This window comes from Lissotriton helveticus, chromosome 6 (assembly GCF_964261635.1).
Source record: "Lissotriton helveticus chromosome 6, aLisHel1.1, whole genome shotgun sequence".
Lineage (NCBI taxonomy): Eukaryota > Metazoa > Chordata > Amphibia > Caudata > Salamandridae > Lissotriton > Lissotriton helveticus.
The window spans coordinates 2,046,198,339-2,046,211,050 of NC_136067.1; the positions used below are offsets into that span (position 1 = coordinate 2,046,198,339).

Sequence of the window (12,712 nt, forward strand, 5' to 3'; positions counted from 1 at the left end):
CCTATAGTGGCCAAAAACGATTCAGAAAAGGGGGTGGTGATGAACAGAGTGTCTGAATTAAGCAGACCACTCTTACCCAGTCCAAAGATCAGGGCTTGATCCATCACCGTTATTTAGCTCACTGCCCTATCCCAGCTCAGAACCTGGCTATATGCAAATTAGTCTGTCCCTGGCCCAGTGCATCATGGGAACAGGGCAGACCAAACTACCAAGCCAATTCTTCACCAGAAAGGAGACAAGCTTCCGGGGACCGGTTTCTGGCATTTCAGCCGTCGTCGGCCCGACTTGCTTGAATCCTGATGGAGCAGTGAGCAAGGGACTCATGTCTGAGTATACCCTGCCACACCTATAGTGGCCAAAAAGATTCAGAAAAGGGGGTGGTGATGAACAGAGTGTCTGAATTAAGCAGACCACTCTTACCCAGTCCAAAGATCAGGGATTGATCCATCACCGTTATTTAGCTCACTGCCCCATCCCAGCTCAGAACCTGGCTATATGCAAATTAGTCTGTCCCTGGCCCAGTGCATCATGGGAACAGGGCAGACCAAACTACCAAGCCAATTCTTCACCAGAAAGGAGACAAGCTTCCGGGGACCGGTTTCTGGCATTTCAGCTGTCGTCGGCCCGGCTTGCTTGAATCCTGATGGAGCAGTGAGCAAGGGACTCATGTCTGAGTATACCCTGCCACACCTATAGTGGCCAAAAACGATTCAGAAAAGGGGGTGGTGATGAACAGAGTGTCTGAATTAGGCAGACCACTCTTACCCAGTCCAAAGATCAGGGCTTGATCCATCACCGTTATTTAGCTCACTGCCTCATCCCAGCTCAGAACCTGGCTAAATGCAAATTAGTCTGTTCCTGGCCCAGTGCATCATGGGAACAGGGCAGACCAAACTACCAAGCCAATTCTTCACCAGAAAGGAGACAAGCTTCCGGGGACCGGTTTCTGGCATTTCAGCCATCGTCGGCCCGGCTTGCTTGAATCCTGATGGAGCAGTGAGCAAGGGACTCATGTCTGAGTATACCCTGCCACACCTATAGTGGCCAAAAACGATTCAGAAAAGGGGGTGGTGATGAACAGAGTGTCTGAATTAGGCAGACCACTCTTACCCAGTCCAAAGATCAGGGCTTGATCCATCACCGTTATTTAGCTCACTGCCTCATCCCAGCTCAGAACCTGGCTATATGCAAATTAGTCTGTTCCTGGCCCAGTGCATCATGGGAACAGGGCAGACCAAACTACCAAGCCAATTCTTCACCAGAAAGGAGACAAGCTTCCGGGGACCGGTTTCTGGCATTTCAGCCGTCGTCGGCCCAGCTCCTGTTCCCATCATGCACTGGGACAGGAACAGAGTAATTTGCATGTAGCCAAGTTCTGAGCTGGGATGGTGCAGTGAGCTAAAAAACGGTGATTGATCAAGCCCTGATCATTGGACTGGGTAAGAGTGGTCTGCTTAATTCAGACACTCTGTTCATCACCACCCCCTTTTCTGAATCATTTTGTCCACCATAAGCGTGGAAGGGTATACTCAGATGTGAGTCCCTTGCTCATTGCACCATCAGGATTCAAGCAAGCCGGGCCGACGACGGCTGAAATGCCAGAAACCGGTCCCCGGAAGCTTGTTTCCTTCCCAGTATAAGAATTGGCTTGGTAGTTTGGTTTGCCCTGTTCCCATTATGCACTGGGACAGGAACAGACTAATTTGCATGTAGCCAAGTTCTGAGCTGGGATGGTGCAGTGAGCTAAAAAACGGTGATGGATCAAGCCCTGATCTTTGGACTGGGTAAGAGTGGTCTGCTTAATTCAGACACTCTGTTCATCACCACCCCCTTTTCTGAATCATTTTGTCCACCATAAGCGTGGAAGGGTATACTCAGATGTGAGTCCCTTGCTCATTGCACCATCAGGATTCAAGCAAGCCGGGCCGACGACGGCTGAAATGCCAGAAACCGGTCCCCGGAAGCTTGTTTCCTTCCCAGTATAAGAATTGGCTTGGTAGTTTGGTTTGCCCTGTTCCCATCATGCACTGGGACAGGAACAGACTAATTTGCATGTAGCCAAGTTCTGAGCTGGGATGGTGTAGTGAGCTAAAAAACGGTGATGGATCAAGCCCTGATCTTTGGACAGGGTAAGAGTGGTCTGCTTAATTCAGACACTCTGTTCATCACCACCCCCTTTTCTGAATCATTTTGTCCACTATAAGCGTGGAAGGGTATACTCAGATGTGAGTCCCTTGCTCATTGCACCATCAGGATTCAAGCAAGCCGGGCCGACGACGGCTGAAATGCCAGAAACCGGTCCCCGGAAGCTTGTTTCCTTCCCAGTATAAGAATTGGCTTGGTAGTTTGGTTTGCCCTGTTCCCATCATGCACTGGGACAGGAACAGACTAATTTGCATGTAGCCAAGTTCTGAGCTGGGATGGTGCAGTGAGCTAAAAAACGGTGATGGATCAAGCCCTGATCTTTGGACTGGGTAAGAGTGGTCTGCTTAATTCAGACACTCTGTTCATCACCACCCCCTTTTCTGAATCATTTTGTCCACCATAAGCGTGGAAGGGTTTACTCAGATGTGAGTCCCTTGCTCATTGCACCATCAGGATTCAAGCAAGCCGGGCCGACGACAGCTGAAATGCCAGAAACCGGTCCCCGGAAGCTTGTTTCCTTCCCAGTATAAGAATTGGCTTGGTAGTTTGGTTTGCCCTGTTCCCATCATGCACTGGGACAGGAACAGACTAATTTGCATGTAGCCAGGTTCTGAGCTGGGATGGTGCAGTGAGCTAAAAAACGGTGATGGATCAAGCCCTGATCTTTGGACTGGGTAAGAGTGGTCTGCTTAATTCAGACACTCTGTTCATCACCACCCCCTTTTCTGTACCACAAGGATCATCACTCAGTCCCACCCTCTTCAACATATACATGAGTCCCCTCGCATCCATCGCACGCCAACACAACCTCAACATCATCTCCTACGCAGACGACACCCAGCTGATCCTCTCCCTCACCAAAGACCCAAACACCGCCGAAACCAACTTACACGAAGGAATGAAAGAAGTAGCCGAGTGGGTGAAGAACAGCCGTTTGAAACTGAACTCGGACAAAATGGAAGTCCTCATCTTAGGATCTTCCCCCTCCGCCTGGGACGACTCATGGTGGCCACCGGCCCTGGGAACCGCACCCATACATACAGACCACGCACGTAACCTGGGCTTCATCCTGGACTCCTCCCTCTCGATGACCAGACAAGTCAACGCCGTCTCATCTTCATGCTTCAACATCCTACGCATGCTCAAAAAAATCTTCAGCTGGATCCCCACCGAAACAAGAAAGACGGTCACCCATGCACTGGTCACAAGCCGACTGGATTACGGAAACACCCTTTACGCCGGAACCACAGCCAAACTACAGAAAAAAATCCAACGCATCCAAAACGCCTCAGCTAGACTCATACTGGACATCCCCCGTCAAGCTCACATCTCCGGCCACCTGAAAGACCTTCACTGGCTCCCCGTCAACAAGAGAATAACGTTCCGTCTCCTCACCCACGCACACAAAGCCCTCTACGACCTAGGACCCGAATGCCTCAACACGCGACTGTCCTTCTACACCCCCACCCGCCAACTACGATCGTCCAATCAAGCCCTCGCCGCAATTCCGCGCATCCATAGATCCACCATGGGGGGAAGATCCTTCTCCTACTTAGCGGCCAAGACCTGGAATTCTCTCCCCACCCACCTCTGCCTTGTACAGAACCACCTCTCCTTCAGAAAGCAACTAAAAACTTGGATATTCGATAAGTAAGGTACCCCCCCTCCCCCAAGCGCCTTAAGACCCTCTGGGTGAGTAGTGCGCTATACAAATTTCTGAACTTGAACTTGAACTTACTGTCCTTGTAAATATGGGGCAGAGAAATGCGCTGGGAGTGCGTCACAAAAAGTGACGCACTGGTGGCGCAAGGGGCTTGTAAATCTGCCCCTGAATTCTTCAATTGAGGAGGCAGCAGGGTAATGCAAGCCGCTGCATCTGATTAGATTCTGTGATCACGGGTGAATCACATAATGTCTCTCGTCCTCAGAAGAACTGCTAAGCTCAGGAGTGCTCAGAAACAGGCTCTGTTGCACACTGTTATTTTGTATCTGTGCAAAAAACATACATGTACCTTCACCCATGCCTCATGCAGTTCTTTTCTCCTTTCCGTGCAGGTACGATTACCAGGAGCTGCTGCACAATTCAAGTTTCTGCCTGGTGCCACGAGGCAGGAGGCTGGGATCCTTCAGATTTCTGGAGGCGCTCCAGGTGAGTGTGATCTTGTGCTTGTCCCCAGCCGATCACTCCTCTCCATGCTGGATCCAAGACCCTGTACTTGCCTTACACCTCCTGTGTCCTCTCCACTGATAGTTGTAGTTCTCGACTTAGATCAATGGCTCATGTCCAAAGGTATTCTAACGGTGCAAGGTAGCTGAAATTAAAGCCACCATGGAAATGATATGGCCAGGTCTATACTGGGGTGGCACGGTGAGCAAAAGAATGATGGATTTAACCTAGATCTCTTGACTGGGGGTGATTGTTTTGATTGGTTCTGCATTGCATCCATCAATTGTGTGTCTTTTGCTTCCTCACTCTAAGTGTGCCGGGTATGCCCAGATGTTGGCCCCGGGCTCACTGTGCCACTGGATTCAAGCTATCCTGGCTGAAGAGGGGTGAAACCCGGAAACCGGTCCTAGGATGCTTGTTTCCGGTCCAGGGAGGACCTGGCTTAGCAGTTCAAAACATATGGCCAGGTCTAAACTGGGGCAAAAGAATGAAGGATTTAACCCAGATCTCTTGACTGGGGGTGAATGTTTTGATTTGTTTTGCGTTCCGTCCATCAATTGTGTGTCTTTTGCTACCATGGAGATCCTGAGCACACAACTCCTGCTTCTCTAAAGATGGTAGTAAGGGAAACAATTCCAAGCAAATCCCTGTTAGTACTCCAATGCTGTTTGCTGAGAACTTGAAGCTACCTGTTGACCAAGGGTACCTAATAAGAATAGCTAAGGGAGATTGCAATAAGATCTGATTGTCGGTTGATACAGCTTGAATTATTGCACCAAGCCTATCACACTTCCACAAACTTTTCAAGAAGGGTAAGATAGAAACAGACCAAAAGGCACTCTACTACATGCGTTATGAGAATGCCCGTGGCTATGACTCTTTTGGTCCGGTGTACATCAAACTGCAGCAAGAGCCATTGGTTCAGAGAGGAGGGGAACCAAACCAGAAGTGTGGTTGGGGAGACCAAAGTCAACCAAGGTTTACCCTTGTACTCTGTAATGGTGCCCTCACAGTAGCCACAAGGGATGTGTTTACACTCTGGGAGAGTGAAGAAAGACCCACGGTGTGACAATGGGTAAAAAAAGGACTGATGCATGCAGGCTGAAGAGGTGGTGTGTAGGGCAAAGGGCTGCCAGTGAGAATTTGAAAAGTTGTGGGGGCCCGTGACAGGAAATTCAAGAACATGATTAATCAAGCAAACACAATCCAGGTAGACTAGAGCTGCTTACAGGAGACTTCCAAGCCCAGCCAAATACCACAACACATGTTAAGATTGTGTCTGTCTAACTAACCAATTGATAATGAATAAAACTGACTCTTGTCAGCTGAAAATGTATTATTAACACCGTACTTTCTTGAATTATATATACCCTGATTTTACAGATGCTGTAATAATTTATGTAATTTATTTTTATACTTATGCCTGTAAGTAAGTATTGTAAAAGCAATACGAATTTTGTTTGTAAGAAAAAGAGTACCTGGAATCGAGAAAATGGTTCACTCCAAAGTCTATATAAATGTTAGTAATCCAATGCAACATGGTACAAGAGCGACGCAAAGCTTCAGACAGCTTTCTTAAGCCACGCAAAGCCACTTTGCGTGGCTCTGAGTGGCTTTAAAAATCTGGAGTAGCACAACGCAGCGCAAATCTTTGTGTTGATTTACTCTGCCCTGGGAAGGCGTACCTTGGGCCTTGTGTGGGTGTTTCCACGCAACTCCTGTGAATTTTAAGGCATCACCAGATTTACAAGAACTTGTAAACCTGAGGATGCACTAAAATCTTACACCGTCCCAGGGGAGTTGTAACAAGGAGAAATATCTCTATTTCTTCTCTTTTCTTCATCTTTCCATGTGTGCTGCATTCTGAAGCTCACAACCAAGAGGAGTTTTTGAGACTCAGATTACTGTACGTAAAGCTGCCGTTCACGGGTGGCTCCTAAAAGTGGGAGAACGAGTCCTGGAACAGATTACTGTCCAAGTGACATTTGAACTGTGCTACAGACCCCATGTGCCAGTTCTTGGGGTAGAAGGCTCTCTCACAGTATTCCTACCACCACTGCCTGGTGCAAAGAAGAACAGGAGGGTGTTATTAGACCACATGAAGGAGCTTCATGTAGCCGATTCTATTCAGCCAATGCCAAAGAGTCTCCAGACTTTCCCCACTCTTGGACTGACGCAAGTAGAGCTCTTATTATCGATTTGCCTCATCTGGCACATCTTATGGTGAATCATGTGAACTATTTTAATGTGGGCTCCACTTTATTACCTGTGTAATATGTGATATATTCTGTATCATCACATTACGACCTGGTTTTTGTAACTTGTTTTCCAGCCCTGAGGAAGTCGTGGGTTACTCCCAGGCGACGAAACACGTGTCGGCTGGTCCAACGGAAGAAAGAAAATTAAAATATAACAACTGTATACTGTCTTGTGCATTACATTGTTTTGCTGACATTACTGGATGATAATATTGTGGGTGCACAGTCAAAATATCGATTCCCTAATATCGACCAACAGTAATATCGAGTCAAAAATATCGAAGGGGAAGAATATCGAGGTGAAGAATATCGTTGGACAGAATATCGACCCTAAGGTAAGTAATATCGATTTTTATTATATCGATGTAAGTAATATCGAAGTTAGTAATATCGATATCAAATATATCGTTGTCACTAATTTCGATGTTACTAATATCGATATTAGTTTGTTGTTATGTATTTTATTATGTATTTTATATGTATGTGTTAAATGTTTTTTGTTAAGTATTTTATTTGTTTTAAATTATATCTGTACTATTTTTTATATTTAAAATTTTTTATTTTTTATTGAATTTTATGTTTTAGTACTGGAGCGGGTTGTGGGTTTATAGGGGAATAGGGTGGGGAAGTAATTTAAATATAGTAAATTCATTATTAATTTTTAGTAATTGTAAATTAATTTTAATTAATTTTTGCGTTAAAGTTTTGTAGCGGGTTGTGGGTTTATAGGGGAATTGGGTGGGAAGTAATTTAATTGTAATTAAGTAATCAATTAATTGTTATTGGTATTGATAATTATTTTATTTCTAATTAATTATTTTAATTGGTAATTAATTATTTTAATTGGTAATTAAGGTTTGTAATTGATAATTACATGTTATATTTTGCAATTAATTTCTTTAATTGGTAATTAAGGTTTGTAATTGGCAATTACATTTTTTAATTGGTAATTAATTATTTTTATTGGTAATTAATTTTTTTTAATTGTAATTAACTAAATAATTATTTGTTATTGGTATTGATAATCATTTTATTTCTAATTAGTAAATCATTATTTTAATTGGCAATTAAATATTTTAATTGGTAATTAATTTTTTTAATCGGCAATTAAGGTTTGTAATTGGTAATTACATTTTGAATTTGTCATTTAATTTTTTTAATTGGTAATTAAGGTTTGTAATTGGCAATTACATTTCTTCATTGGTAATTATTTTTAATAGTTAATTATTTGTTATTTTATATTTATTAATTACTATTTATTGGTATTTATTGTTAATTAATTATTTAATTGTAATTATGTTTTTATTAATTATTAATGGGTATTTGCAAATGATGTAGAGTTATTTAAAAATTACATTTTTAATTATTTAATTTACAACAATTATTTATGAGTATGTTACATTTAACTTCTGCACTATCCAATGCTTTCCCTACTGTTTCATTTTCTGGAGTGGGAATAGTCATTTTTACCCTCCCGCCATCCAATGCTTTCCCTACTGTTGCACTCTCTGGAGTGGGAATAGTAATTTTTACCCCTACGCTATCCAACGTTTTCCCTACTTTTGCACTCTTTGGAGTGGGAATAGTAATTTTTACCTCTACGCTATCCAACGCTTTCCCTACTGTTGCGTTCTCTGGAGTGGGAATAGTAATTTTTACCCTCCCACTATCCAATGCTTTTCCTACTGTTGCACTCTCTGGAGTGGGAATAGTAATTTTTACCCCTACGCTATCCAATGCTTTCCCTACTTTTGCACTCTCTAGAGTGGGAATAGTAATTTTTACCTCTACGCTATCCAACGCTTTCCCTACTGTTTCCCTACTGTTGCACTCTCTGGAGTGGGAATAGTAATTTTTACCCTCCCGCTATCCAATGATTTCCCTACTGATGCACTCTCTGGAGTGGGAATAGTAATTTTTACCCCTACGCTATCCAATGCTTTCACTACTTTTGCACTCTCTGGAGTGGGAATAGTAATTTTTACCCTCCCGCTATCCAATGCTTTCCCTACTGTTGCACTCTCTGGAGTGGGAATAGTAATTTTTACCCCTACGCTATCCAATGCTTTCCCTAATTTTGCACTCTCTGGAGTGGGAATAGTAATTTTTACCCCTACGCTATCCAATGCTTTCCCTACTTTTCACTCTCTGGATTGGGAATAGTAATTTTTACCTCTACGCTATCCAACGCTTTCCCTACTGTTGCACTGTCTGGAGTGGGAATAGTAATTTTTACCTCTACGCTATCCAACGCTTTCCCTACTGTTGCACTCTCTGGAGTGGGAATAGTAATTTTAACCCTCCCGGTATCCAATGCGTTCACTACTATTGCACTCTCTGGAGTGGGAATAGTAATTTTTACCCCTACGCTATCCAACGCTTTCCCTACTTTTGCACTCTCTTGAGTGGGAATAATAATTTTTACCTCTATGCTATCCAATGCTGTCCCTACTGTTGCACTCTCTGGAGTGGGAATAGTAATTTTTACCCTCTTGCTATCCTACGCTTTCCCTACTGTTTCACTCTTTGGAGTGGGAATAGTAATTTTTACTCCTACGCTATCCAACGCTTTCCCTACTTTTGCACTGTAGTGTAGTTCCTATATTCCCAATAGGCTCTGCGCATTGGAATAATATAAACAGCAGTGTAGACGTAGGACTGAGGTCCTCTAGGTCTCTACTGGCTATATTAGACTTAAGGTTTGTCAGCTAGCTCAGAGGTCACTAGAAACTTTCTCGAATAAACGAGGAGGAGTTTAACCTCCGTGGATAGACAAGAAGGGATTAGCTTCTGACAACCATAAAACATGACAACTTTGCTCCCTCAGAATAAGAGTGTATCTCTAGAGTCGTGTGAAAACAATAGACAGCTATTTCACTCAGTCAAGTGTGCATACTTAGTTCACCAGAGTGCAGAGAATAGAGAGACCGGCGTTTTCAATAAAAGGTGTTATTTATTGAGCAGTCTTCTTTCTCATGCAAGAGAAATGAATTGCCACAATTGCAATACTCATAGTAAAGTAAAGTGCGTACAGTAAAAGGAGTATTATAAAATAATACTGTAAAAGCATTGATATGGTTTCTTAGCTATATGATACTTTAAAATAGATAAAATATATACATACATATATACATTGACTAACGTACTCAACTGGTGCTTCTAAATACGCCTACCCCGGTGTACCTGACCTAAGCCTAATACGTGGGAAGGAGTAAGTAAGTTGCAGTTTAAGTTAAGTTGGTTTTGCCAAGAATCTGACTCAAGAATCCTCTGTAAGGGTTTAGTCAGCTCCGTACCTGGGTAATAGAAAGCAGGAGGTCTGGTATCTCGCTCTCAGGACTCGATATCCCAGCAGCCCGCGAAGGCGGCTGAGAACACCGGAGCTGGATTTCTCGGCAGTAGAAAAGACAGCGTCTCTCTCAGTGCGTCAAAGGGGAGGGGCGGCGTCCGTGGGCTCTCGCATCAGCTGGGCTCTCGGGCAAGTAGAAAGCCGCTCTGCTCCAAAACCACCACCGTGTGTTTGCTTAAGGCAACGTTGGTATATTTATACCTGAAAGGTGCCGGGTTTGACGTAAGGCTGGACATAAGACGTCAATAAAGATGTCACTAAGAACTGGCTGTTCTTACAGCGCTCACAGGAGTTCTAGGACAAAATCAAAACAAAAGCAATGGGGATTTCCCAGGTTGCTGGAGGTTTGGTTTGTTTAGAGAACTCGTTGTGCTTTCTAGGAGTCCGGGGAAGTAGCCTTGCTTAATGTGACTGCATGGGCTACGACTAAATATGGATATGATTCTTATGCCTTTATAAGGATATTATGTATTATAGCCATATAAGGGCATAAATTAGGAATATCAGATTAGGGTCCTAGATAGAAACACAATACCTACTCCACGATCTAATGTCCATCATTACTAAAACTAAGCAATAGTAAACATATAAAGGTGCATGTGTTTTTCCAACCCACCCCAAAAAACATATTATGCATTCGAAATGGTATATGGTAAATACACGAAATTGATTATAGGTACTGTACGCTTTTCAAGCAGTGTTATCATTCAGTAGAAAAGATGCATAAATATCAGCCGAATGAATTTGCGAAAATTACACATGAAATGGCTCTGAATACAGAAAAGAAGTTCGAGACCATTTTGAGAGAGCACAAGTTTGGAAAAAAATGTATAAGTGTACCATATTTACAAGCACGTAGTTAGTTAACATGTACTTTGCACCAGAGTGTTTATATTTAGAAGTGAAATACACAGAGTGTCTTATATTCAGTAGTGAAATGCATAGAATGTTTAAGTAGAGTAACAAAAATCATAATTGTGTGAGACTAATGTAGAAATGTTTGGGATGAATATGAAAACCTCACGTTCTCATGTTAAAGGAATAATGTAAGAGTTGAATGTAACTCTAAAAATCCAGTATATTGTGTAGGCCTCATGGCAATTCACAAGCAAATCTAAACGTGCTGCTAAAATAATGTGGGATGGGGTTAACGTGGTTCTTCCAAAATGTACTATCGAATTTAGTTTGAAATATATGCTTTATAGATGTGTACTTTAAGAAATATATGTTAGTTAAGAATGCTGTTTAAATCAAGTAAAATGTTTTCAGAGTGCAGGGACTCGCTTCATGTAAATCAAGTAGGCCTGAACTGATAATGTCATCTCCTTTGATGTGCCATGTGCTCGTTAGAGGAGAAGTCGAGAGGTGCCAAGTACAGAGCTTCGCTTATATTTTATGACCTATAGATATGGTGGAGTCTGGAATTTGAGGCCCACTGCAGGACGGGCTGTATGCAGGTGCGAGGGTCCTAATCAGCTAGAATGAAAGGGGGCTTTGTTCAGTGGCGCTTGGAGCAGGCCTGTAGGAGTTTCCAGGAATTTCAGGGGGTATCAGCGCACTGGAGAAGAAGCCTGGGAACCAAGGTCAACTATAACGAGGGTCTTGAAGAGTACCATCATGGAGTTTACCGCGCAAAGATGTACCACGTGAGGGGCGTCCCAAGGGGCGTTTCTATTGGAAATGTGATTTGGTATTAGGGAAAGAGACCCGGGAGGAGAGCAGAACAGATGATTTTGGGAGCCTAAGGAAGCGGATGGGTAGGCAGATAGGCTGATCAGGAGAGACCCATTATCAGAGAAGAGAAAAGAGAAGTGCGTGATCTTCTTAGGAAGTCACCACGGCTGACACCTAGAGGGGTAAAGATCTTGTTAAGTAGGGATGTCACTTAGTGTAGTGTAGGGATAGACTAACCTTAATTTTCTTTCCTGTAATGACTTTGAGATTGCAACTTGTATCCATTTTGGCAACCCTTATGGTTTTTGAGCTTGTACTCATTATTCTGTTTTTCAGACTCAGACTATTCAAAAAGTTCATGTTCATAGTGATACCGATTTATCTTCTTAATCTCATTTTGAGAAGTTTGTATCTTCAGTTATCTTTGACTTTATATTAAATCTTTGAAACTTAAAATTTGGTCAGTGGTCATTTAGAGTGGTGTAAGTTCTTAAATTGATTGATTTATTGTAAGATTACCTTTTACTCAATGACAGGTACCAACGATTCAGTCGACATAGTTTGGGATTTGGTAAGGTAACTAGTAACCAGTAATCCTGCGTTAACAGTTGGTAGCAGAGTGAGGATGGTTATCTTCTTGAGGAAGGTAATCTAGAGAGGTTAGTTTACCCCAAGGCCCCGAGACGTCGAGAAACGAGCAGCGGAAGAATCGTGTGCCGAAAGGTGCAGACGGTGCGAGAAAAGCAGCAGTATCGGAGGAGAGTGAGTATAAAAAGGGTCATGCGTGAACAGATTGCGGTGTTTTGTGTTGTATTTGTATTGTAATGTCTTGCGGAGTTGAATGCCTGTAGTGTGAATGAGAGAAGGTTGTGAGCGCGCGCAACCTGGTAAGCTGGTTACCTGGTAAACGGGTGAACTGGTGAAATCTTAAGTTCAGGCCAGAGCTTAAGTGGTTTTGGGTGTATCGAACATCCAGGGTAGTTGTCGACCATAGTACGGAGGTCACGAGGTACCATTGACCGCCGTGGATCCAAGATAGGGGGAGTGTAAGAGTGAGTGTATGAGTAACGGACGCTGGTCGAAAGTTACTGCGTGTGAGTAACCTATCGGAGAAGGCGA

At 43.2% G+C, this 12,712-nt stretch overlaps 1 protein-coding gene across 1 annotated transcript in view; it reads left to right on the forward strand.

The window, feature by feature from the left end:
• LOC144762975 (exostosin-1a-like) overlaps positions 1-12,712 on the forward strand; it is a 1,123,714-nt gene that overhangs the window by 989,018 nt on the left and 121,984 nt on the right. The window contains exon 2 of the mRNA XM_078648290.1: positions 4,201-4,294. Coding sequence (XP_078504416.1) covers positions 4,201-4,294 — 94 coding nt within the window. The remainder of the gene's footprint in view (positions 1-4,200; positions 4,295-12,712) is intronic.